The sequence below is a fragment of the Panicum hallii genome, chromosome 7, assembly GCF_002211085.1.
Source record: "Panicum hallii strain FIL2 chromosome 7, PHallii_v3.1, whole genome shotgun sequence".
NCBI lineage: Eukaryota > Viridiplantae > Streptophyta > Magnoliopsida > Poales > Poaceae > Panicum > Panicum hallii.
In genome coordinates, this window is record NC_038048.1 from 33,209,474 (window position 1) to 33,235,372 (window position 25,899).

Below are 25,899 nucleotides of genomic sequence, written 5' to 3' on the forward strand. Positions count from 1 at the left end.
GGGCTTTCCCTTTCTCTTTCTAGCCTTTGCCGAGTGCGAGGCCCGTTTAGCCCAATGGCGGCCCGTAACCTGACCAGCGGGCCGCTTTGCTTTCTTTTTTTATCAAGTCCGTATTTGACGTCTAATCTTAAGTCTCCAATACCGTTTAGTTTGAGTACCTCAACTTTTAGTCTCGTTTTGTTTTGGCCTAGTCAAAGTGGTTTAGGGCTAACGTTACAGGGATTTATGGTTCACATGGCCAACATTTTTGCAACTGAAGTGAGTAAAACAATTATCAAAACGCCTCTAAAAAATTGTTTTATGATGCAACGTATCTCATCAAAATATTGTAGCACGTGAAAAAAGTTCAATATGCGTTTCTCGTAAGGGATCAAAGAGGATGAATAATCCCTCACCGAATTAGATGATCACGGATGCCAGCAAGCCGGTAATGGAAATATTTGCGCGGAGCGCCGGTACGTGGAACACATCACGTGGTGGTTGCTGAGATGGAGGCAAAACAGCTGTTTTACTCCAGTAGTAGTTCTCCGATAAACTTTTTCCAACAAGATGTTAATAGAATATCTCAATATTATTTTCATAAATTATTGAAAAAGATGCTTTCACAGTTTCCCATGCAACTACCATATTGCGGGGACGGGATCATCTGCATTACTCGGTGTGGACAACAAATTTCATGGAACAAACATGTCCCGAGCAATACTTTACCATCACTTCTTCTGACGCCAACACCATAGCGTAACATCGCAGCAAAAATTGATCTAAACAACATCGCTAAAGAACAATGACATTTGAAGTTCAGTTGTAGCATCCAATAACCAGCATGGAGTAGTATCATTGTTGGCCACTGTTATTGGAGGCGTGGATAAGTTATATTCTCATAAATAGTTGGAAGGTTACGTACAACAGTGCAATCATATCCGTGTCTTGCTGCAAGCATGACCTAGTAATACAGCAATTGAAGGAAACCAAGCTTCCAACATCCTTCCAAAAATAAAACTTTTCAAAATCCTTCCAAAAACAAAGCACTTAGGATCTAGCATCCACTTTGCCCCTATCTATTCATTTCCATAGCATTTCTACTGCCTCAATTCCAAAAAGAAACCCAAAAAGAAACAAGGAAAGAGAAACCTAACGGAGGGCTAGTGATGTATATCTAGTTTTACTACCATGATTCATGAGGAGCCCCACTAAGATGTGATGAAGGCCATACTCCAAACCTAGGATTTTCAGCCTTGCCTAGATGCTGAGAGCAGGTTCCAGTGGCTCAGCAACACCACTCCCACCATTCAGGACTACTACCTTACCTTCTGAATCCACGTCGACAATAGCAGAATCGCCTTCTTTCACCTCACCAGCCAGCATCTTCTCTGCCAGACTGTCTTCCAAGAGCCTCATGATAGCACGGCGCAGAGGCCTGGCACCATAGCTCGGGTTGTAACCTTCATCAACAACCCTATCACGGAACCTCTCAGTGACTTGGAGATTAATGTCCTTCGCCTTGAGCCGATCAAATACTTCTTTCAGCATAATATCAGCAATCTCCTTCACCTCCAACTTTGTCAGCTGCCGGAACACAATCATCTCATCCAATCTGTTCAGGAACTCTGGCCGGAAATACTGCTTCAACTCCTCTGTTACCAGGCTCTTGATCCTGTTGTAGCTGCTGTCCTTCTCTTCGTAGTCAAGGTCAAATCCAATCTTGCGGCCTCCCTTCTCGATGACACTGCTTCCAACATTGGATGTCATGATAAGCAGTGTGTTCTTGAAATCAACTGTCCTTCCCTTACTGTCCGTTAGTCTCCCATCTTCCAAGATCTGAAGCATCATATTGAAGACATCTGGATGTGCCTTCTCAATCTCATCAAAGAGAACAACCGTGTATGGACGGCGACGAACAGCTTCAGTAAGTTGGCCACCCTCAGTATAGCCAACATAACCAGGAGGTGACCCGATGAGCTTGGCGACAGTATGTCTCTCCATGAACTCACTCATGTCAAGCCTGATCATGGCTTCCTCTGATCCAAAGTAGTAGGCTGCTAGAGACTTTGCTAATTCTGATTTGCCAACACCAGTTGGTCCAGAGAATATGAAGCTAGCAATTGGTCGATTCGGATTCTTGAGGCCAACACGAGCACGGCGGATAGCACGGCTAATAGCTTTGACAGCCTCATCCTGGCCAATGATGCGTGTATGCAGTGTGTCCTCCATCTTAAGGAGACGGTCAGACTCGTCAGATGAGACCTTCTCCACTGGTATTCCAGTCCAAGAGGAGACTATATGTTGAATGTCTGCCTCTGTGACAAGAGGACCAACTTCGCCAGATTCAGTCTCTGCTTTAATCATCTCCTTGCTCTTGTCAATAATAGCTGTAATTTGGGCCTTCAGCTCCATTTCACGATCTCTTAATTCCCCTGCCTGTCAATGAACAATAATTATCAGATAACATGGACAGTTCTAGAGGCAGTATAATTGCTTCAGGATCATGACTATACTGATTGCTATAGAACTTTTTGTAGCATCCAGAACATTTCTTTCCAACACGAAGCAAAAATGGTTAGATCAATTTATATCTTTGCAGACACGCACATTGAGTCTTTGTATATAGCAATTTTCAGAAGTTATACCTTCTCGAAATCTTGGCCGCGAACAGCCCCATTCTTCTGCTTGGTTATCTGCCTAAGCTCTTTGTCCAGCTCTTTGGCTTCATCAGGCAGCTATGACATATAAATAACATGTTTAGATAAGAATAATGCAACTAACTGTATTTTCTAGGATAAGACCAATTCACTGGTAGTACCTGTGCATGCCTCAGCCTAACACGGGATCCAGCTTCATCGATCAAGTCAATAGCTTTATCAGGCAGGAAGCGGTCACTGGAGAAATAGTAAAATAACAGTAAGTTTGTTAAAAGCGGACTTAAAAGATAGATTTATCAGCATCAAAGATGTAACCATATGTTCTTTCACTAGTAAAAAAAACACAAGTTGTACAAATCCAAAAATAGATTATTCTACTTGAGGTTTTTGCTTCTAGGAGCGACCTAAAACACCAAGTCCCATGGATGAAGAAGAAAACAACAAAGCTCAAGCAGCTAACTCATCTAGCACACAAGAATCCTGGAATACACTATTAACATGCAAGGACTGAGGGTAATACGACCAATCATTTCACGATGGACAATTGAATCAAGTATTCCTACTATGATGGTAAATCTGTAATTCACTGCAGGCAATTTTCACTCACCCCAGAATAACCAAGGAAACAGCAACAAAACTGCCACTACAAATAAGTGATTCCCAGAAACTTATCAACAACACCATGGCCAAGTCAAACAAACTTTTAAAAAGGTAAAATTGCGGCCACTAAATAAAACCAGCAGGGTACGTATTTCTATGGACATGATATGAACAAAAGTTTTATAAAAGAACAGTGCTAATAAAAAGCGTGATATGATGCATCACAGACCTGATATACTGATACGATAGCTGTGCTGCGGCAACTAGAGCTTCGTCTGTGTATCTCAGCTTATGATGGAGTTCGTATCTCTCACGAAGTCCTCTTAAGATCTGTGTTGTTTCATCAACAGTTGGCTCTGGAACTTTAACTGGCTGGAATCTTCTCTCCAATGCAGGATCTTTCTCGATATGCTTCCTATACTCATCCAGAGTTGTGGCACCAATGCACTGAAGCAACAACAACATAAAGTTGTAAATTAGAGGGTGAATTTGGGCAGTTCATTATTTGTGGGCATGGTTTCTAAAGTAAAAGGAACAGCTACTAGAGTCAGCTATGATAAGGGCCTTGGGATCTTTGGACTTAACAAGACACAAACTACATAATTCCAAATCAAGAACCTGTACCTGCAGTTCACCTCTAGCAAGAGCTGGTTTCAAGATGTTAGCAGCATCAATTGCACCTTCAGCTGCACCAGCACCAATCAGCGTGTGCACTTCATCAATAAAGAGAATAATATCTTCATTTTGCTTTATTTCTTCCATAAGCTTCTTCAATCTTTCTTCAAACTCTCCACGGTACTTGGTACCAGCCACAAGGAGCCCCATGTCAAGAGTAATAACCTGGGCCAGAGAAGAAGTGTTCAATTTACATGGAGGTAATTAGGAAGAAATGATTTATTTGCAAATAATGATTGTTCTGTTTTCATCTACACCTGACAATATAAGAATTGATCCCAACAATCACAGAATCGCATTTCACGCTAATGGTATCAGTATAGCGTACAAAGCACAATATAAGCCTGGGCATGTTACAGTAGGTACTTACGTGGTAAAAGACGCATGTTTGTCACTACAAACTACATAATTTGGAAGTGAAAATGATTAATTCCCCCACATGGGGCACATCTAGGAAGAATTAGCATAGTGCAACAATCCATTAACAACTAACAACATGGATCCAAAATAGGTTGGTCTAAACAAACCTTCTTTCCTTCAATTGTTTCTGGAACATCCCCATTGGCGATACGCTGGGCAAGCCCCTCTGCAATAGCAGTCTTGCCAACACCAGGCTCTCCGATTAGGCAGGGGTTGTTCTTTGTTCGCCTACCCAAAATCTGGGTCACACGCTCAATCTGGTTCTGTCTGCCAACAACTGGGTCAAGTTTTCCCTGCAGCACACGGTGGTTAGACTTGATTTCTTTACTAGCTCACTTGTGCGATAGAGCAAGCCAAAGGGGGAAACGAAAAATACCTCTTCTGCCAGTTTTGTCAAATTAGTACCATATTCCTCAAGTGTGGGCATCTTCTGGCCACTGGCTCCTCCACCAACTCCAGCACCAACAGCTTCCGTGCTTTCACCAACCATTCTTATGACCTGCACATCATGTCAAAATATGACTGACTACTTTCAAAAAACTGACCATGAACATGAACAATAAAAGATAATTACCTGGGTACGGATGTTGTTTGGATCAGCACCAAGGCTCTCAAGCACACGGGCTGCCACACCCTCACCCTCACGAAGTAGCCCCAGGAGTAAGTGCTCAGATCCTATATAGTTGTGTCCTGAATCATGAGCAGTAAAGAATATTAGCAAAATGGATATGAACCTTTGTTAAAAGCAACCTAATCTCACAAGAAGGTCATATTCCAAACTCACAAATGAGTATACATAAAGGCTAGCCAAGTGGCAAGACTGTTTCTGGTACTAATGACTCGACAACTGATGCAATCTCAAGGTTTCACCTGAGCACAATAAATAATACTCCCTCTGTACCATAATATAGCTACTTTGAGGTTTGTTCTAAGTCAAACTATCTCAGGTTTGACTAGGCTTACCGAAAAAGTCACACCTACGACCTCAAATATACACAATGAAAACATATTTCGTGATAGATTTGACGATACTAATTTGGTGCCACAGATCCTGATATATTTTCATATAAATTTGTGTCAAACCTAATATAGTACTCAGGAAACCTAAAGTAGCTATATTTGGTGACGGAGAATAATACAATTTCAACACCACCTTAATGAGCAACGATTCTCGCTTCACAATTACTGTGTGCTAATGGAGCAATGCACTGTACACAAGAGAATACTGTTGCACTACTACGATCGTGCCTACTTTCGACGCAAAGCCTGCTGATCTTTATGGCCTTTTCCATTTAAAGTATAATTCTGAAGCAGCAATTAGCCACAGATTCAAACATAATACATGCTGGCGAGCAATCCACTACAACATGGAACTAGTTGAAAACTGTGCACAGGTGAAGAATTACCTAGCTGGCGAGCTTCTTCGAGTGACAGTTCCAATACACGCTTGGCACGGGGTGTGAATGGGATTTCAACAGCCACAAAACCACTACCACGGCCAATAATCTTCTCAACTTCCACTCGGGCATCCTTTAGATTAATTCCCATAGATTTCAGAACCTTCGCTGCAATCCCAGTTCCCTCACCAATAAGACCTAGTAAAATCTGCTCTGTCCCAACAAAGTTGTGACCTAGACGTCTGGCCTCCTCCTGCGCAAGCATAATCACCTTGATGGCCTTTTCAGTGAAGCGCTCAAACATGGCTCGAACCACCCCTCTTGACGCTGAACCCCGTGGCCGTGAAATCTGACTTGCCACGATAGATCCGAAGTCACGCTTGATAGCAGACCTCGTGTCCAGAAAATTTGTCTGCCGCAGCCCTTGGAAGCCTCCGAGAGTGAGGGTCCGCGTCGGCATGCTGCGAAGCATCGTGGCCCTCGCGCGCACATGAGATCGACCAGAGCTGCTCCGATGTAATAAGGTGGAAACAATCGCAGACTGAACTAGAGTCCCCTCCATACTGAATCAGTTGAAGAATCCCCAGCCAAATGTCAATGAAGCCTGCAAGAGTTAGAGCATTTTCTATCATGAGCCAAATAACACATGAAGCTAAGCCACATAGCATTTAGTGATGCAGAAATAAGTTTGAAACTATACTTGTATGGTGACAACATTTCACTAAAGAGAAAGATAGCATTCTATAACTTTCCCCCATATAGATTCTACAATTCGACTGGATAGATGATAGTATAGCACCAAGGATCCAATTAGGTTCACAAATATAACAAAATTAAAGTCCCCTTTACATCCCAGAGGAAGCATGCAACATGAACATGAGGGGGGAGGGAAATTGGCGCAACAGACAAGGAAGCAATATAATTAACCATTACAGATCACAGTTAGATAGAAAAAAAAAGCAACAAAAAGATATCTTGATACTATTTCTCCTTAATACATGGGTGCAGGCTTCAGCAATTAGCGTCGAAACAAATCAGGTAGCCTAGGCTCCATCTTTATAAGGCTACCCACTTCAATTATGAATAATCTGCTGGCGTTCCTGCCGGTTCAAACGACTAGCCGCCACCGGCCACCTTAATCCTATCCGTATCCACACCTCCAAACGCTACCCGCTGGGAGGAACATCCGCAGGCGCGCCACGAAGTCCCCCCCCCCAGATTCATCGGCAGACGCACGCACACCCGCCCGGATAAGACAAACGAATGAACGAACGAACAGGTGAGGGGACGGAATGGATTGATTCGGAGGCAGGGAAACCTGAGCCGGAGAGATTACGCGCGGAGGAGAGCGGGCGGGGCCGACGGCAGCCGCGAGAGCGGCGGTGAGACGCTACGCCGGCGCCGCGACGGAGCCCTAGGGAGGGGAGGGAGGGATGGAGCGGCAGCTCTCGCGGTCGGGAGGGGGCGGGGGAGAGGGGGAGGGGGCAGTAGATAAGAAGGGGAGACGGCGACGGAGATGGCTACGCGACGGAGACTTCGCCGTCTACGCTTACGCCATCCGATCCGAACACGTGCGCTCTTTTTTTTTTTTCTTCGCCCGAGCGCGCAGCCCAACTAGACTGTTCCACCAGCGCCGAACCGTTACGGCCCATATTGAGCCTGCACCTCCCTCTGGACCGGCCCGTCTCGTTAGCGACTCTAAAACCCACCAAGCCCACGACCGGAACCGACCACCCCATCCGCCGTCTCCCCCGCCGTCTTCCTCTCCAAGTGCCTAGCTAGCGTACCGTTCTTCCCCAAACCCTGCGAATTGCGATCCCCAACTCGAACCCAACCCGCTCAGCGCACCCACCCACAGCCAGAGCCGAGACCAGCCGGGACCTTCCAGGAGCTTCCGGAAGCCGCGTCGTCGATGGCGGCCGAGGGTGGCGGCGTCGGAGGGCAGGAGGCGTTCGAGGCGCGGGTGAAGCGCCTCTTCGGGTCGCGCCTCTTCGACGCCGTCCCGGACTCCTCCTTCCCGGCGGCGTCCTGGTCCGTGGCCTCGGGCGACGTCGAGCGCCACCGCTGGGCGAAGCCATCGGAGGCCCGCGACGCCGAGGAGGAGGCCGCGGGGGAGGCCGGCCGCGGGGACACGCCCTGCGCCTCCGCGTTCTACGACGCCAACGGCTGCCTCCGCGGGCGGAGGCGCAGGTCCAGGCAGGAGGAGTTCGAGGGGGGCCTCGACGACCTGGATGAGGACGAGGAGGAGGACGGGGAAAGGGGGAGGAAGACGGCGGAGGAGGACGAGGAGGAGGGGGTTAGGGTTAACATCGGTCTCGACCCTACTCTGGATCGAGAGGTGAGGAAAATTACCTTCGGTCACTCGTTTGATTTGGCCGGTTACTGGTGCCCCATAATAAGCTGTTCTGACGATGTTAATGTATGCTTGACAGTTTGTTGGAATTAAACTGTGAATTAAGATTAGGATCAAATCAACTTGCGATCTTCAGTATATGCCTGCTTTAATAAACATTTCCACTTAGGATTTGTTGCTGTCCTAACTAGGGTTCTGGATAATTTGGATAAAGAGTAGGCAGAGAAAATCAGACCACTGTATTGATCAATTTCTCTGTTATTTTTGCCATAGTTCCATGTTCTCGTATTTCTGCTTCTGTTGTCATCTTGGATGCAGGTTCTGGTGAGTTCACATTTATGGCCTGTTTGGAAAAGGAGTTTCAGGATCCAAAATTCTTAGGATTTAGTACAAATATGAACTAAATCCTAAAACTTCCTAGCCCTCTCTTTCAAACTGACCCTTAATGATTTTTGCTAGACCATCAAGGGCAGTTTGTTATTTGGAAGGGCTCCTGTCCCTTTTCCCCTTTTGGTTATTATTATGAAGTTGTAGGTAGTATAAATGATGAATCATGTTGTTGACTAATGGGATATCGTAATTTCAGTGTGATATTCACTGGATGTTGAAATACTTCAAGTAACTTAACTGGATTATTCTTGGATGTTTGTTCATGGCCTGTCATTATGATTTGTCATCCCTATGGCCTCTGGTTTACTTGTAATGGTAATCTTACAAGAGTTGTTTTTTACAGGAAGAGGAGGACAAGTATGACAGAGAGGCCTTTGGTAGAGAGGATGCTGCAGACCGTGTGTACATGCACGATATAATGGATGATGGCATAAACATGAGCATCAACAGTATAGTCCCTGACCTCCTTGATGATTCCATTGAAGACGTGTACCGTTTCTCGAAGGATCCTCGGGCAGACATCAGGGCAGCATCTGAAAGACTAAGAGAAGATGATGGTTTGGCTAAAGATGGTGACTCTCACTATGCCGCTCAAGCCAAGGAGCTCCCTACTGTAGGAATGCAGATAAAGAAAGCTGTGGAGGATGTCAATGTAAAACCTATACTGAAGAGGAAGGAGGAGCAAGCTGATTTAAAACCAAGGAAGCGTGTAAGGTTTGATGCTAGTGTTAAGGATCCAGAGTCAGATATGTTTGAACATGATGAAGATTCTCCAATGGTTCCTCAATCCATGGATGTAGTCACGGAGAAGGAGAACACGTCCACTCCATCCGAGTCTCCTGGGGTTCCTGACTACGTAAGGAACCCTTCAAAGTACACACGTTACACCCTGGATGTACCAGAGTCCAACGATGCCTCTAACAGGAGAGCTCTTGCAGATCTGCATGATCTGTTAGGGAAATCAGATCCCAATAAGATACATTCTGGGACACCTGTTGAGATTCCTAGCTCGGTCACGTTCATTCCCCGCAAGAAGTCAGTCGATGCGATGGCAGTGGATGAGGGTCCCAGAACTAGCGATTCCAATTCATCTGTAATTGGTATGGTGGCAGGAGCCTCTGAAGAAACTGATCAATGTGAGATGGATGAAGATGACAGCAAAGCATCGTCAACACCACAGATGCATACGAACTCAAAGGCGAGCTCCCGTCGTTACAGGTCAATTAGAACTGATGGTGATGACGAGTGAAACTGACAATAGCAGAGTCCCTAGTCCAATGTTTATTTTAAGAATCTTTCAAGTTTCAGATTTCCTTATGTAAATCGGGATATATGTTTGTACCTTTGCTTTGGTCTTATGATATGAGCAACCAGCTTTTATTACTTTGGTGTTACTCGTATTCTCAATTGGTCTATAATTGCTTATACTGGCCTACTGGGAACAACAGAGGATGTGTTAGAAAAAATTAACAATCTATTCTGAGACCATTGTTTCAATGCCTTTTGTGCCACCCAAAAGTTGTCTTGTCAGAACCCTTTCATCTGTTTATTCTGCTTGCAGAAATCAATTTAGAGGAAACCCAACTGACCCTAGACAGTCTGTCATCAGATATGCATTTCAATTCCTCTGCAGGATCCAGAGCCAGCAGAATACAGAGTTTCGCACCATGGAGGCATGCAGATACACATCCCATGGGTTAAAAAAATAGGGCATCCCATTTCAGGTTTCTGACCAAATTTCAGAACCAACCCACAAGAACAATAGGACGCCAAGAACCTGTATCAATCTGTACATTCTTGCAGCGTTTTATTTACGGTGCTCAAGACACATACAGTGGCGGCTACAGCTTATCAGCAATTCTGTAGAGGGCATCAGCCACCTTGCCGAGCACACCGAGCAGGCTGCTCACCTGCTCCTTCCTCTGCTCCCTGTCCAGTCGGCTGTTGATGTTCTGCGCCTCCAGCTGTGCCGCCACCATCTGGCTACTCCGGTCTAGGATCTCAACCAGCTGCCCCTGCAGGTTGGTCATGGCGGCTCGTCCAGAGGCGTTGTCGTCGCTGCGCTGCCTCTTCTGCCCACACTGCGCTGGTGAGTCCTCGGTCATTTGCTCCGGCTGCTTTCTTTTTGATGTGCCTGCTGGTCGGAAACATGGCTGGTTGTTAGGCACGAAACCTGAACTCCTCAAGCTGTAAACTCTACTGCTCTTAATTTCTTTCTGCTGCATGTTAGCTTATATGATTGTAGAAGTATGCCTAAACATTCAAGTGGATACTGGATTGGTTTATTATTTCTCTATATGTTAGAAGGGGACTAAGATAATCACTGTGAAGCGAAGACGCTGAAAACAAAGGAGCAGTCCTTGCTGCTCTCCATAACTTCAGAATCGTTCAAAAGATTTGAAAAGAGAAGAGCATAATGGATGTTTCTCAATCAACTCTCCACGTGTCTACACCGTAATCGGATTTAACAACCGAGGATTCCCTATGTAACAGATAATACAACATAGAAAGATCACTCTGTAAGTAGCAACAGATAGCATCAGTTTCTTCCGGTATTAGCTAGAAAAGGGACCCCAGTCAACACATTGCCTTGTGGGCATTGATTCCCAGCCAGCACAGCCCGATGTTGAAACAATTCCTTTTATCGTCGAGCAGTGCTGACTCATGAGAAAGATTGTTGGTTCACAGAAAAAGGTAAAAAGGTAAAGCTAGCGTTTCACAATCTTAGGATGCATGAGAAATCGACACCGGGCAGCCTCATACTTTTGTGCTGATTGGACTTGTTCATGATATGTTTGTTACACAGTCTCTAGTTTTGGTTTTAAAGTTTTAAATGGTAGGGAGTGAAGTGACGCAATAGTTTATAACTTTTCTGTCTACTACGCATGGGCTGATGAAACCAAGCCAATGGAACAGTAGGAAGTTTCTGCAGAGTACCTTGCTCGGAGCTCTCTTGCCTGGGCACATCAGTCGTCTTCTCTGCAAACGGAACAGCAGCAAGTGAAGCTATATGAGCCAAGTAACAATTCGAGGTCAGGAACCCAAGAGAAAGAGAAAATTGGTTGCTTGATTGATTTGGAGCTTTATTGTGTCATCAGCATGCACTTATAGCTTGAGAATTTTCTCCCTGTCTAAACAATGAAACAAGAACGCAGCAACAGGAGAACAGGGTTGAACAGAACAAGGCAAAGGAGATGGCAGATAGCCTTATCTCCGAAAGCTCGGACACTTCCATGCAGAAAAGCTCGCACTTTTATCCTCGAGAAGCAGCAAAAGGAGAGCAAAAGGCTCCATGCGTCGAGAAAGAGGAAGCAGCAACTAGCAAGTAAGACGAATGGAACGACTTCTCACCGGAGATGGGTAAGGCCACCGGCTCCGGCGCCAGCGCCGGCGCCGGCGTGGGGCTTGGCGTGGCCGCATCGTCTTCTTGATAATCCTCATCCTCGGACGACGAGAACAGCCCGGCCCCATCGGCCCCGCGGCCACAGTCGAGCGCCGCCGTCACCTCCTCCTTGCTCTCCACGTCCACCACCGCAGGGCGCGCCGCCGACGCCGCCGACGCCGCCGCATTACCGACGGCGCGCCCCTCGAGGATGTCGTAGACCTCGCGGTCGAAGAACCCCGGGAGGCGCCTCTCCCGGCGCGCGTCGTTGCGCATAGCCCAGAACGAGGCCTCCTTCCTGGCCGCGAAGCCGCGCTCCCACTCCCTGATCTTCTTGTAGTCGCCGGCGAGGTTGCTCCAGCGCTTGCGGCACTGCACGGGCCCGCGGTCGACGCCGTGGCGCCGGCAGTACTCCGCCACCGCCGCCCACTTGGTCGGCTCCGCGCCGCCGGCGCCGTCGCCGCCCACCCTGGCCGGCCCCCGGCCGCGCCCGCGCCCGCGCCCGCTCCTCTCCACCACCCGCTTCCCCTCGATGAGCACCAGGATCTCCTGCCGCGTCCACCGCGGCAGCCGCGACCCGCGCCCGGTCCCCACGCCTCGGGCCTCGCCGGCGTTCGACATGCCGCCCCTGCCCGCGGCGAGCTCTCCTCGGCCCCCAAGAACCGGTGCAGCAAGCAACAGGGCCGGACGCAGGGCAGCAGGAGGGACAAGACAACAAGGGTGTCTGCCCCTCAACTCTAAAGCTGGGGATTAGGAGGGAGTGGACTTGATTAAGAGTAAGCTAATCAAGGTTAAGGACTTTGATTAATGGTTAGTGGTGGCTCCTCTCCTCTCACCCCGAAGACTAGTAGACCTCTAGAGGTAGAGGGAGGAAAACAAAAGGCTGGGGGGGATCGGAGTGGTTTGTAGCTTGCAAGGGTTTGAAGTGGATTAAGGATAAGCTAATGAGGTAGAGGAGAGGGGCTTGGGGGTCAGGCAGGAAGAATTAGCAAAGTCGGGGCTCCAACAGCAACAGGGGTAGGGTAGGGTAGGTGTCGGAGGGCTAGCTAAGCTAACCTAACCTACTGCCTCGATTTCTCAGCGAAAGGGTGGGGAACAGTGAGTGTGTACTGTTGTGATCTCGAGCCTTTTCCTGGTCTCATGAAAACAATTTGGAGGCGAATATTTCTTTTTGGGCGTGCGTGGGTGGACTTGTGACTCGGGAGCTTTCTTTTTATATAAGTTTCGGATTGGTCGGTATCATGGTTCAGCCAACAATTAGGGCCTATCTTTCGCCAAAAAGATAACAATTAGGACCTATCCGGGGAAAAAAAACACTTTTCATGGCTTCATACTAGAGAAAAGGATTGTTTTCTATGAGAATTCATAAATATCCACAATTTATAATTTCCGACACAATTACTTTTAAAATTTATGAGTTTAACTATTGTTTCTATGTTACAGAAAATATATACATGTCTTCGGAAACAACTGCATGCGAGTCCTCATGGTCCAAAACGACGTCCAGCTCATAAATTTGGCAATCGTGTATGATAGTAGATTTTAAAGGCCTCATAATTTTCGTAACCGTGTATGATAGATTTTAAAGGTGCAAACGTTGCTTGTAAGATCATTCGACTAGCATACGAACTGAAATACAAACTGAATTAGTACTCTCACTGTCCTATGAAAAGTGCAATTCTACGTTTGAAAAAAGATCCTGCAAAGAGCCCCCACAAAGAATTATACTCTTCATAAGATGGAGGAAGTATAGATCACTGTTGACCGGAAAACCACCGGTTGGGATACCGAGGTCGTTAAGAAAATATGAATTGGCTTCTAGCATCCTAGCTATGGCAAATTCTATTAGGAAACCGAGAGATGGCTCCATCAGCCCATCTGGATCGGACGTAGTGGTGCGCCAATATTGCAGTGCTCGGTGTACATTGCTGTCAGTGTAACTAACCTCCCACATACACTTCATATTGAAAATGCTGGTTACTTGCGCAGCTGGAACTGCCAGCGGAGGGGACGGACGTCGGATGACTTGGCTGCGGATAAGGCACTCGGGACGCGCCGTGGAACATGCCGGGTCGCTGTTAAGGACAAAATCGCCACTTATACGATGATTCTGCTTTTTTTTTCTTAGTGTAAACGAAAAAGGATTTTTTTATTCCTTCTGAATACAAGCCAGTGGCCTAGCCTGTTTATTTCGTGTCCGATTGACTTTCCTTTGTAAAAAAAAACAAAAGAAAATCCAACGTGTGTCGTCTTGTCCTGCCTGAGCATCAGCGGAGACGCGTCCTGTCAGACGAGGATCAGATCAGCACTGGGGCACAGAAATGACAGCCCGGAACCTCGCACGTGCCTTAATTACTCGTCAGATCAATGGCCGCTGCGCTGAATCAATTAATCCAACCCTGGAGGGTCCCGTGCACGCAAGATCGAGCATGAACATCCAGCCATGACGATCCACCAGCGGTTGCGTCGACGATTCGATGGATGATCGCATGGACGATCGGGAGGGAGCGCCGCGCGGGGCCCTTGTTCCTTTCGCGGGATTTCGTTCTTGTCCCATCAAATCGGCAGCTTAGCCTGGTCCCGTTGCTTTCCGTTCCTGGCGGGATCGATCGTGCGAGGGGCGCCCTCTCGCAACGCCCAGATTTTAAACAGGGACGGCTGGATCCCGAAATTAATCAACAGCTTCTTCCATCTTAAATTAAATTATTAGTTGCTTTGACTTTTTTAATTTAGCTCACTTAATTGCTTTTTGAGGGGGCGCAGCTCATTATCTATGCATTTTCTCATTGGCAACAAATCAATGTCATAGCACTATTTCCACTAATCACTGCACAGAAATGCAAAAACAGAAGAGAGGGGCAGCCCAGACATGAGAGGACCACCACGCACAGCAACGATTTGCTGATTGAAAGCTCCCTAACTATGTGTCTGTGCGGATCAGGAACCAATTTTAATAGAACTATGCGAATCGGTCGCGTGAGACTCAAGAAACTGATCTTCCAATTGCAACTGATCTCTGACTATCTTCTTTTGAATCGTCATATATCCCTTTTTCAAGTGAAAGCGTTGAAGGTGAAGTAGTGGTCCAAATCCGAAGCGAGTGATTCACTCCTCGGCCCAAGAAAAGGATAAAGTGTAGCCAATAGCAAATCGTGCACTTGCTTACGAGATAGACTTTGCAGTGCAACTAGATATAAATATATATATATATATGTAGATGCATAATAAAAAATTATGTACGTAGATAAACCAGATACATGCAGGAGTGAAGGCACAAAGTCTTTTCACAGCCTAAATACATGAAAAAAAATTAGAAAAGAGAGAAAAAAAATCAAGTGTTGTTGATGTTTAGAGTTCCAATTTTATGATGTCAATGTTAATAATGGCAAATATGCGAAGCCCAACATTTCGAGTCCCAAAATTACAATTTTTTCCCGCTTTTAGGCCTTTGACATGAATTTAGATTGGATCAAGGGGACGTAGCAACGATGAGGCATCGTGGCCTAAAGCTGAAATAACATTAAAATCTTGAAATTAACAAATCACTTGAAAAACTCTAAATGAATTCTCAGCATACTATGGAATACTTATACAAACAAAAGACTCCCCAAACAACCTCCGGTGAACACCGGAATATTTGGACGCTCAACAAATTTGGTATAGACTAAATTAAGATTTAATATGCACGTGCGTTTTCTAGCCGATAATACTTTATATGATCGTATAAAAGATAGCTAACTGTTAGTCTGTTACCAAAGAATAGTTTTTCTTTTCTTCTTCTATTTAATTTATTCAGCATCCTCTCAAGAAACCATGCTTGCATGCTGCACTACTTAGTAAACTCACAAGGTCTCGCATATTGTTCCAGCCCCACACAAGGGCGGGAGTCTAGAGCCTAGACTGGGCATACAAATCTGACCATTCATTCCTTTAGGCCGTGTTGAGAGTTGTTCTCTGCCTAGCTATATACTAATTTCTCTCAATCATTCAACAAACTATGCATAATAAATGTACCCACGTCCCATTCACTCGAGCTGCTTTCTTTCATACTTGCACATTGCGTGGGTCCACCTTGGCGCATCAAATTCTGGATGACTAAAATTCTTCTAAAATAAGGAACTAAGAGCAAAAAAGGATATAAATTGTAATTTTTTTGAAATAGGTGTGTAAATTATTATGCGAGAGCTATTATATACAAGAGGGTGAGGAAAAAAAGAAGGACCGAAAATTGCGCGAGTAGAGTCTTGGTCAGATGGTGCACCTCTGTAGAAGGTGTCACTTGAGGGAGGCCATCTCTCCCACTTGTTAATTTCTTTGAGTGTAGCTTTATTTCATGTCGACCTCCCCCCATGGGGACCCTACTAGCTCCTCTCGATCTCCTTTGTGTGACCAAAGGGGCCACCGCCCTTTCAGCCACTATAAGAGATTACAACCCCTATGGTATGGACGTCTACGGAGATGCTTTACTTCCCCCATAGGACATTGGAGAGCCATGACCGGATGGATAGATGTCTTGGTACTCCTCCCATGGAATGACAAATAGGATGCCGATGTCGACCAGCTACCGATCGAGAGGGGATAGGTTGCTTGCTAGATGATGGTATACCTCCCATGGTCGATTACTCAGCTAGCTATGGAGTTGCATTGATATGTACTCGCAAAAGAGATGGTGTTGACGATATAATTCTTACATAGATAGCGGTAACTTAAATTTTGGTTATACCAAGGACACAACTGTATATATCTAGCAGCAAATTCCTTAATAATTGCATTAGTAAACGTGCAATTGTTTCTTTTGGTAAAACATAAACGTGTCATTGTTCATGCAAAAAGTTTGATTTGGACACTACTTACTTCGCCAGGAGTAGTTAACGTAGACGAACTATTAAACCGGCCAGATGGATGGTGCGAATTTTCGATGGTTCGCTGTGCAAGGATGATTGTTTTCAGCCGTCCTTGTCATGCCACCTATTCTTAAGGTTCTAAAAAGGGATCTAATGGGTACCAATGATTAGCGTATCTCAAATTGTAATTAGTGGTAACCGGCCTTGGTACATCTCCTGTATACATAAGATTGGTATTATATTAATTAGTATGTCAGGGAGGCAGTACTACTATCTTGTTATCTTAACACAGCAAATAATTTACTCATCCATGCACAGCCCTGAAAGTACACTTTACCCTCCCATCGACGTGGGACAAAAATTCGCGAATACAGAGTGGCACTTGGAAGAGCGTGCCATTGCCGCGCTGTGGCGTCACAAAGATTTGATTCCTGCTTGCGATGCCCACAACAACTAAGGCAAGATTATTTAGGCTGTGCGAGTGCTTTAGGGATCATCCCGCTCGTGTCGTGTGTGCCCCGCAGCTAGCCCACGCAAGGGGCAGGTGGATTAGCGTAGCCATCCAGAACTATCAGAGGCGGTCTAATACATAAGAGCTGTGTAGGGCCTGGCAACTCCTGGAATATGATAACGCTTGGTGCATAATCATTTCTACAAATAAAAAAGGCTCTAACTTAATTTGCTAGTAGACGAGCTGAGCTACTTTTACAATACTACAAGATACCGTACATCTTGTTCCGTGTAACAATATATAAAGCTCTTCTTTGTTTTTTTTTTGAACAGAGGGCTTCAGACAAAACGAGGTCCTTAATTGCAGAATTATATGCAGCCACTTCAATGTCTACGAAGAACATTTTTTTTTGGGAAATTTTCATGTTTATTTTACTACAGTATTCTATATGCTACTCCATTCATTCCTAAAAAAAGAAGGCTAAATAAATGGCATGTAAGCGGAACCAAGTTTCTTGGAAGCCGCAAAACGATAAGTAATTGATCTTGGATTGTAGGAGAGAGTTGAGAAAAAGATGCGACTCTACTAAACAACACTACAGGTAAGAGTATTTGTTAATCTCTGCATTAACTTCTCCCTTTCATAAGTAGTAGTGGCTTCCCTTTCGGTGCAATAAGGAGTATATCCGCATTTGCATTGATGTGCTTAAAATAAAAAGGGGCACTGATCACCACATGTACGTCCATGCCACCACTACAGCGCGATCGTGGTGCTGTCCTGCAGCTATGTGCCATGTGAGAATCCCTATCGGCTCTGACGATGACATGACACCGCCCGTCTTGTGTAAGGCTGATGGCATGCTGATGCTCGTCAGGGATGGGCTTATGGCTAATGGGCGTACGTTAGTGCTGCCGTTAAGTAGCTAGAGTTTGTAGCGATTTAATTACTTGGCTAAATAAAATAGCCGCACATCAATTCGTCTTAGCTAATGGTATCACACGATCACGTCCTTATTATGCATCATATTATATTTATTCCATTGCCTAAGAAAATAACAGAAAAATATTTCTCTCTCTCTCTCTCTCTCTCTCTCTCTCGGTTCAGCTTAAATGATGATATTTTCTAGATAATGATGGGTACACCTGAGGCCTACAGTTAAAGATCCAAAAGAAGAATGCATACGGTGGCCTCTTTTTATTTTTCTTGCATGATTCGTTCTCTGTTGCCTTTTGGAAAAAAAAAATAATTGAGATTACAATACGATATTGTACTAAAAAAAATCAAGCTATTCCCTGGCTATGAAAGGGAAAAGGGAACTATCCACTAGGAGCAGTTTTGACTGAATCTGTCAATACCCCACCTCCTCCCCCTGGATTATGCTGTATCGTACAGAAATGGAATGGTTGGGAACAGCCAAATAAACTGCACACCCAGTCAATTTGACACTTGAAAAAAAAAAGAATGATCTATTCATTTGACGTATGTTTGTCAACAAATGGAAACAATTTCATGTGTATTATTATGTGCATTCGTCAGGTTTTCAAGGAAGCGATGAACTTTTATTTCTGGATAAAATTGTTTGGACTCAGGAGCTCCGTCTAAAACAAATTGTTGCGAGTACTTTGCTTGCATAAGAGGTCTCTGGAGACTGGAAAAGAGTGGTCCAGAACAACGGATAAAAAAAAGAGAGGAGCCTGGGGTTATCTGGGCCCACTGCCAAGCCTTTGCTTCTTCTAAGCCCAATCTTGTAGCCCACTGTGCGGCCCAAACAGCCCCACGAAGCAGCTAGCAGCCTGCTGTCGTCATCGCCTCCAAATCCCCCTCCCCCCAACCCAACTGGGCAACTGCTCCAGCCGGCAGCCGCCATTGTTGCTTGTGGGAGCTCTCCGCCACTGGGCCATGGACATGGTCATGGACATGGATATGGATATGGAGACCCTCGCCGACGACACCGACGCCGCGCTCGCCGGCGACAGCGGCGGCGAGGCCGAGCGGTACGAGGCTGCTGAGGCCGAGGCTGAACTCCTCCGCGACCGCCTCCGCCTCGCCGTCATCAGCATCGCCACCGCCGAAGGTAGCATATGCATAGCATCCTCTCGAGGATTCCTTCGATCCGCGGCCGGCGGCCCAGTGGCTTCTTGTTCTTGTGGGTTAGAGTCCGGTAAAATTCCTCATCTTTCGATGCGCTATTTGCGCAGGGAAGAAGGCTGGGATGACGGTCGCCGACCCCGTTGTTGCCTGCATCGCCGATTTGGCATACAAGAGCGCAGGTTCTTACCCCAGAACCCAACCTTCCCTGCATTTGCTTTCGTAACCAGTAACCACCTGTGCACGTTATCTTCTCTCCGGTTCCATTGCGCTGTGCCATTAACTGTTATTCTGAACCTCTTGCGAATATAATTCACCTCGAGCTGCTTAGGGCCTGTTTGTTTGAGCTTAAATAAGCTGTAGATTATACAAACCAACTTAAATAATCTGTAAAGGAAACAAACAGGCAGCTTATTTGCTCAGATTATATAATCTAGAGTCAAAAACACCACAATCTCATAAGCTAGTCAAGTGGAGCTTATTTCAACTTATTTCTACCCAAAAGACCCACTACCCATAGCAAAGAGGAGCAAATTACCCGCAATTGCCATTGGGTCCCACCAGCCCACTCCCTCCTCCCCTCCCCACGCGCCCCTCTCCCTGGCTGGCTCCCCGCGCACCCCTCTCTCTGGCTCGCTCCCTCCTCCCCTCCCCACGCGCCCCTCTCTCCCTGACCTTCAAAACTGCTAATGTTGTGAAAATAGTAAGCAAATGAATAAGTCTAGTACCAAAGGGCATTGTTGTCTTTACACGTCTAGGACAAATAAGCTGGACCCAAATAAGCTAGGCAAACAAACAGCAAGACTCAGCTTATTTAATTCAAAAAAATAAGCTAGATTATATAAGCTACCAAATAAGCTGGATAGTATAATCTATAAGCCCAAACAAACTTGGTATTTTTTCGATTGGTTCTCGAAACGAAAAATGCGCTGAAGGAGTTCAGCGGTTTAGTTACATTATTCTCAATGTTTACCACAAGTTTATTAGAATATAGTTGGTGTTGGAGAAAATATGAATGATTTCTTCTGGATGCCTGTAACTTTACATTATTCTCATGGTTTGCAAGAAAGGAGTATGAGGCTCGACAATTTTGGGTTTCTTGCCAAGTTTAAAGGAATACCTGCAAATCACAAATAGATATATCATGTTAGCTGTTAGCAGCTAAGAATCAAGCTGTAACTAGAATAGGAACTTGAGATTTGAGAATGAGAAGAATGAATAGAATGGTGAACCTCCAGGGTAGAAATTCTCAGCCATTTGTTGAAGTTCAAGATGGAAACTGTCCTAAATGCCTAAATGCCTTTTCTTCTTTGTTGACTTGGACTTGAAGGAGTGGGTGAGCCTGAGAGTGCTAGCATGGGAACACTCCTATTCTATGAGCTTGCTTCAGCTGCTTTAGCTGAAGCATATTCCTTACAAAGTTCCTCAAGCATCTCTGGTGTCACAGCAGAACATACTGATGTGCCTTTATCTGTCTCCTTAAACAAATGTGCTCTCACTCGAACATAGCTCCCAGGGATAATGTAACCACAAAAATGGCATTCTGATTTTGCTTCCTCCAGAGGTGTTGTTTTTCTGAAGTAATCTAACATGCCTCTACAGAGGAGTTTTGCGCTACCTTTCTTCATCAATATCATTACTAGCATCAGTTCTAGTTTGCACACTAAGAGGTTGTGAGCCCACTTGCAACCTCTGATCTCTATAGAAAAAAAAAACAAGGAAATTACTCAATCCTAAATCACCTGATACACCAGAATGGGTGCCATACACGTATTTGATACTGGTTTCAGAAATTGTACCCAAAACGCCCAAATCCATTGCATTATAACTATTAATTTATGTATCACTTTTGAGCTACTCTATCAATATACACTATACCTATTAAATGTGATACTGCTCGTGGTGTGGACAGAAACACACCTGTTTAACCATAACCCATGTACCCATCTGCCACACGTTGACAGTTCGGTTTACAAGCATCAATGAGTTCAGTTACGTCAAATCTCATTGAAGATCGCCCCACATTTTGTCTGTAAAGTGCAAACTTCAGAATCATACTATTGGATTGACACACTATATCCAGATGGAAAGCATAGTTGAGCACATAGATCTTCTATCTTAGGTCTCTTGCAGCGAAAGCTGTTGATTTGCCAGAAAGTAACCAGTGCATAACTGTAGTGATGGTGAAGCAGATGCATTGGGTCAGTGAAGAAGTGCATTTAATTGAAAAGCAACACATCAAAAGCATGGCACTTGCTAGCTAAGTGGCTACCACAAATTGTATTGCTTCCACTACTTTTAGAGAGAAAACAATGGCTCTGGCTCTCGTTAGATTTGTGCCTGTGGGAACTATATCGGTATTCCAGTTAACATCTTTTGTGCTATGTGCAGAGCAGATGGCTAAGGATGCAGAGCTGTTTGCACAGCATGCCGGTCGCAAGACCATCAAGATGGATGATGTTATACTCACAGGTACTTGACAGTATCCTGTTCTGCTGATTCAGGAATGCAAGGAAAAAAAAACAAATGTTTGGCTTCTTAAAAGTACATATTATTTTGTTTAGGCTTGCTTGAACTAGTTTTGTGCTCTCTTTTCCTAGTACTCCATCTCACTAGCTAATTTTATCGCCTTCAATTTATGGGATGCGTAGAAAATTGGCCCGCATTTTGGTCCTCTCAGTAAACTTTTTCAATGTGATCTTTGGTGTATAACTCCAGCTCACAGGAATGAGCACCTTATGGGCCTTCTGCGGACCTTCTCTCAAGAACTGAAGGGAAAGGAGCCTGCCAGCAGCGAGAGGAAGCGAAAGAAATCGTCAAAGAAGGATGAGAGGCCGATAGATGTCTGATTCCATGTAACCGTTATGTTGGCTAAAGGGGAATGCAGCACAAGCGCTCGAACTAACCACCTGTTCTGCATTCGACACACTTGGACATGACTGCATGTGATTTCCAGAACTGACTGATATTGTACATACTGTTGTAATTGTTCATCCTATTCAGTTTATGACACTTTGCCTTCTCAACTAGTCAGCTGAACAAGTGGACAGTAGCACATTACATCCATCACTTAAGGCCCAATCCCGTTGTTTTATATCCAGTAAAATCGGATTTGCATTAATCCTTGATGGTAGAGTGCATTAATCCGTGCTTGTGCGTTAGGACTTAGCGTTGAGCACGGACAGTGAGGACTTTGCATTAATCCTTGATGGTAGAATGCACAAATTTCTCAATGGTAGTAAGATGTAACCTAATGTTTTACTGGTGGCCTGTCAGTGTTTTTTTTCCTTTTCGGTATTTGTAAGGATGTGTGCTAGGCGAGGAGGGGTAAACGAAAAAAAAATTCTCTGTTTTGAGCTCTTTTAAAAGTTTTCTTTTCTTCCACTTAAGATGATGTGTACGTGCATACACCACTAGACATACACATGATCGACACACTTATTGGAAGCATTTACTTCTATGTAAACGCAGATGCATGATTTTCGAACCTAATAGATGGAGGGATACCCTTGTATCTACACTACAATACTACCATGTACTACCATACTATGATGTGGTTTCTGCTCCTAGGGCCTGTTTGGTTTGGAGAGGCTTATTATAAGTTCACAAGACTCTTACATAGAGAGGCTTAAGCTCAAATAGATATTTGGTTGTATGGTTTTATAATAAATTTATAATAAGTTTTTTAAGTAGGTAATGAACTTTTTGCCCCTCATGTATGGGCTAGGGTGAAGGGGTAGATGTTGAAAAATGTTGCTTTTCTGGTAGGATCCACAGAAAATAAGCTTCAAAAGCATCCCTTCAATGAGCTTATGGGTTTATGGAAATTCTTATAATAAACAAGCTTATTTGGATGGATTTTATTATAAACCTCCCAAACTAAACAACCTTTTATTCTCTCCTATCGGAGGTGGTGCGCGCGCGAGATCTCCAATAGCCTGTAACTTTCTTTTTATTGTTATTTTTTTCATGTAACTTTTAATTCTAGAAAGTCATAATTTATTTAGGTAGCTTTTATGGACAAGTTTTAGATAAACTTTTTAAAGCACTCCCTAGATATGTGTCAGATTAGGACACTTTATTATGAGATACTGTATAATTAATTTTTTTCTAAACCGTTGGATGAGGACACGGAAGGACGATCAACAGCAGAAAACAAACCGCCTGCCCGCTTCACATCCCCTCCTAAGAAACCTAACGAGACGGCGGATCGGATCGCCTGCCAGTGACGCTAATCGCGGCGATGGAGTCCGGCTACCACGACGGCGATCACAACCCCAAGCTGCCACGCCGCCACGACGGGTCCTGCGCGGGCGACCACGCCGAGCTGCTCTGCGCCCTCCCCGACGAGATCCTCATCGCCATCCTCGCCCGCGTCGGCGACTCCCGCGCCGCGGTGTCCACGTCCACGCTCTCGCGGCGCTGGCGGCGGCTCGATCCCGCCCGCTGGATCCCCGCGTTCGGCTTCTCCGCCGGCGACGACCTCCCGCCGGAGCACGCGGGGACCCTGCACCGCTACCGCAGCGCGCGGAGCGGCGGCGGCGGCGGCGATGACGCGCGGTGGGAGCTCGCCCGGCAGGTCGCCACCTGCGAGGACCGCGCCATGGAGGCCTACGTGCGCGGGCTCGCCCGCTTCCTCCGCTCCCCCGAGCGCTACCCGGCCGCTAGGTCCCTCAGGCTCGAGTTCTTCCTCGCGGCGCCGCCGCCGGAGGACCACGATGGTGCCGCCGCCGTCGCCGCCGGGAGGGCCATGGCGGAGTGCCTCGCCTCCGCCTTCCGCTGGCCCGGCCTCGAGCGCATGGCAGTCTACGCCCCGCGACCACCAAGCAGCCCGCGCACGTATTCCCGGACCCGGACCCCGTCCGGGCGCTCCTGACGGCGAGCCGCGTCGCGACCCTCCACGTCAAGAACTGCCTGGCGCAGAGCGGCCGCGGCTACGGGCTGCTGTTCCCCGCCCTGACGAGGCTCACCGTCGAGATCACGCCGTGGGTCAAGGCCGTCTTCCCGAGATCCTACTTCAACGACCTCGTGCAATCGTGCCGGGAACTCGTGTTCCTGCGCCTCGTGTCGTGCTACGTCGCCGGCGCCTCCGCGGCACAGCCGTTCCCGTTCGTGGTGGATCTGCCGCCGTCGTCGAAGCTCCAGGAGCTGATCTTGGAGACCTGCAACTTCGGGGATCTCAGGCTCGTCAGCGCGCCGAGCCTGGAAAGGCTGGTCGTCGAGAGATGCAATCTGCTCTCGTCCCTTACTCTGGGGATCGCTCCGTGGCTCGCGACCATGGTGTGGCACGGCTTGCCGCCACGGATGTATGGTAGTGGCACGGCGAGCCTCCGGTTCGTGGAGCTGAGAGCCTGGCATCATTACAACTGCATATCGGAGAAGCTAGCATCGTTCTTTCTGAGCCTTCCAAAGGTCGAAGTGCTGGAATTATCACTGCCGGAGAAAGGCACATCAGTGCCGGTCACAGGGAGCTTTAGCGCCGGTCCCTGTGACCGGCACTAAATGGCCGGCACTAACGTGACAGTCGTTCGTGCCGGCTATATTGACTGGCACTAAATGGCGAGTGTTAGTGCCGGTCCGTAATTCCAGCCGGTACTAACGTGCCCGACCCGGCCCGGCTCCTGGCAGCAAGGTTAGTGCCGGCTGGTATTACTTTTTGCATTGCACAGTAATATTAGGACAGCATATTACACTAATATTATATATATATATATATTCATCATGTATGGAACACTTAGGAGTTTAAAAGTACTTGAGATATTACAAATTATTAAGAACATCAACTATAGTAATTTATCAACTTCCCCGTCGTCGGATCTTTTTCGGCGACGCTTGTACGGACATCGCCATAAAATTCGCCCTTAGGATTTATGACTTCATCGAGCAGGAATCCGCATATAGCTTCTTGAATTGCCCTGATCCGAGCCATTTCAATGAGTTCTTCTTTCATCCGCCAATACTGTCACATTTTTCGATAAAAACATGAGAATAAAAGATAATGAATTAAAATGATGAGCAGTTGTGATTGTGCTCACGTACATTGAATGCCTCCACTATCATTTGCCTTTTTTCACTTGCAAAAGTGTTGATCCACTCGCATACGTAGTATCCACATAAATTGTTTCCTTGTCCCTGTCTCCAACACTATGGACAAATGTGGGTTAAGATATAGAATTTTTCTGATGTTTATTGCGAATGACATCAGTAGCGAGAGTATATTCATACCGGAAAATCAGTCACCCAACAAAGAGGCTCGATTTCACCTATGGGCAAGCCTATGTGTTTGCGGAGGTAGCGACGCCATGCAGTATTTACCACCTCGATGAGATCTTGGTACTTTGATTTATCTTGCCTTAACGAGTCGTACACCAAGACCTTGTGCTCGTCAATCCGAATACAAAGCAATATCCAATGAAAGCTGTGCATATACATACGCATAACCAATTACTGTTGATTAAAATAGTTATTAAATAGTATTATTAATACGAAGGGATTGAAAAAAAGAGGCTAACAAAGAACGACTTGCTGATGGTTGTATGGCAAGAGAATGAAGGGACACATGCTATTCTTACGCAACCCCCTGTATATAATATTGACTATTTCTTCAGGGTTTTGCTCTACCGTTTTCTCGTGTATAATATCGGGTCGAAGAACCCGACG

At 45.9% G+C, this 25,899-nt stretch overlaps 4 protein-coding genes across 6 annotated transcripts; 2 read left to right on the forward strand and 2 right to left on the reverse strand.

Moving 5' to 3' along the window:
* Positions 1–850: 850 nt before the first annotated feature.
* On the reverse strand, positions 851–7,205 carry LOC112901366 (chaperone protein ClpC1, chloroplastic-like). The gene is made up of 10 exons (XM_025970261.1): positions 7,050–7,205; positions 5,741–6,335; positions 4,909–5,024; positions 4,711–4,833; positions 4,442–4,627; positions 3,864–4,079; positions 3,469–3,686; positions 2,801–2,876; positions 2,628–2,717; positions 851–2,418 (listed from the first exon to the last, which is right to left on the reverse strand). Exons 2-10 carry the CDS (start codon positions 6,291–6,293, stop codon positions 1,240–1,242), a joined length of 2,757 nt encoding a protein of 918 aa, XP_025826046.1. The 5' UTR covers positions 6,294–6,335; positions 7,050–7,205; the 3' UTR covers positions 851–1,239.
* A 286-nt stretch (positions 7,206–7,491) lies between these two features.
* On the forward strand, positions 7,492–9,857 carry LOC112901367. The gene is made up of 2 exons (XM_025970262.1): positions 7,492–8,069; positions 8,818–9,857. The coding sequence occupies exons 1-2, from the start codon at positions 7,644–7,646 to the stop codon at positions 9,721–9,723; spliced, it is 1,332 nt and encodes a 443-aa protein (XP_025826047.1). The 5' UTR covers positions 7,492–7,643; the 3' UTR covers positions 9,724–9,857.
* A 185-nt stretch (positions 9,858–10,042) lies between these two features.
* On the reverse strand, positions 10,043–13,025 carry LOC112901368 (trihelix transcription factor ASR3-like). 2 transcript variants are annotated; one of them, XM_025970264.1, is made up of 3 exons: positions 11,826–13,025; positions 11,412–11,453; positions 10,043–10,608 (listed from the first exon to the last, which is right to left on the reverse strand). In XM_025970264.1, the coding sequence occupies exons 1-3, from the start codon at positions 12,475–12,477 to the stop codon at positions 10,316–10,318; spliced, it is 987 nt and encodes a 328-aa protein (XP_025826049.1). In that variant the 5' UTR covers positions 12,478–13,025; the 3' UTR covers positions 10,043–10,315. The 2 variants fall into 2 exon arrangements, with proteins under 2 accessions (XP_025826049.1, XP_025826048.1); XM_025970263.1 differs by having other exon boundaries at positions 10,043–10,611.
* Positions 13,026–18,918: 5,893 nt separating this feature from the next.
* LOC112898956 (protein MHF1 homolog) lies at positions 18,919–22,296 on the forward strand. Of its 2 annotated transcripts, none has more exons than XM_025967282.1 (4): positions 18,919–19,225; positions 19,350–19,421; positions 21,631–21,711; positions 21,965–22,296. In XM_025967282.1, exons 1-4 carry the CDS (start codon positions 19,051–19,053, stop codon positions 22,009–22,011), a joined length of 375 nt encoding a protein of 124 aa, XP_025823067.1. In that variant the 5' UTR covers positions 18,919–19,050; the 3' UTR covers positions 22,012–22,296. The 2 variants fall into 2 exon arrangements, with proteins under 2 accessions (XP_025823067.1, XP_025823066.1); XM_025967281.1 differs by having other exon boundaries at positions 18,931–19,225; positions 21,958–22,296.
* Positions 22,297–25,899: the final 3,603 nt, after the last annotated feature.

Bases quoted from the DNA above. Each gene is read 5' to 3' on its own strand.
- LOC112901366 (XM_025970261.1), bottom strand. From the start codon at position 6,293: ATGGAGGGGACTCTAGTTCAGTCTGCGATTGTTTCCACCTTATTACAT. The intron at 4,834-4,908 runs GTAATTATCTTT...CATGATGTGCAG, and splicing joins CAAACAACATCCGTACCCAG to GTCATAAGAATGGTTGGTGA. The intron at 4,628-4,710 runs GTATTTTTCGTT...CGTGTGCTGCAG, and splicing joins TGACAAAACTGGCAGAAGAG to GGAAAACTTGACCCAGTTGT.
- LOC112901367 (XM_025970262.1), top strand. From the start codon at position 7,644: ATGGCGGCCGAGGGTGGCGGCGTCGGAGGGCAGGAGGCGTTCGAGGCG. The intron at 8,070-8,817 runs GTGAGGAAAATT...TGTTTTTTACAG, and splicing joins ACCCTACTCTGGATCGAGAG to GAAGAGGAGGACAAGTATGA.
- LOC112901368 (XM_025970263.1), bottom strand. From the start codon at position 12,477: ATGTCGAACGCCGGCGAGGCCCGAGGCGTGGGGACCGGGCGCGGGTCG. The intron at 11,454-11,825 runs GTGAGAAGTCGT...TTCCGTTTGCAG, and splicing joins GGTGGCCTTACCCATCTCCG to AGAAGACGACTGATGTGCCC. The intron at 10,612-11,411 runs GTACTCTGCAGA...GTTTCCGACCAG, and splicing joins GCAAGAGAGCTCCGAGCAAG to CAGGCACATCAAAAAGAAAG.
- LOC112898956 (XM_025967281.1), top strand. From the start codon at position 19,051: ATGGACATGGTCATGGACATGGATATGGATATGGAGACCCTCGCCGAC. The intron at 19,226-19,349 runs GTAGCATATGCA...CTATTTGCGCAG, and splicing joins CAGCATCGCCACCGCCGAAG to GGAAGAAGGCTGGGATGACG. The intron at 21,712-21,957 runs GTACTTGACAGT...GTATAACTCCAG, and splicing joins GGATGATGTTATACTCACAG to CTCACAGGAATGAGCACCTT.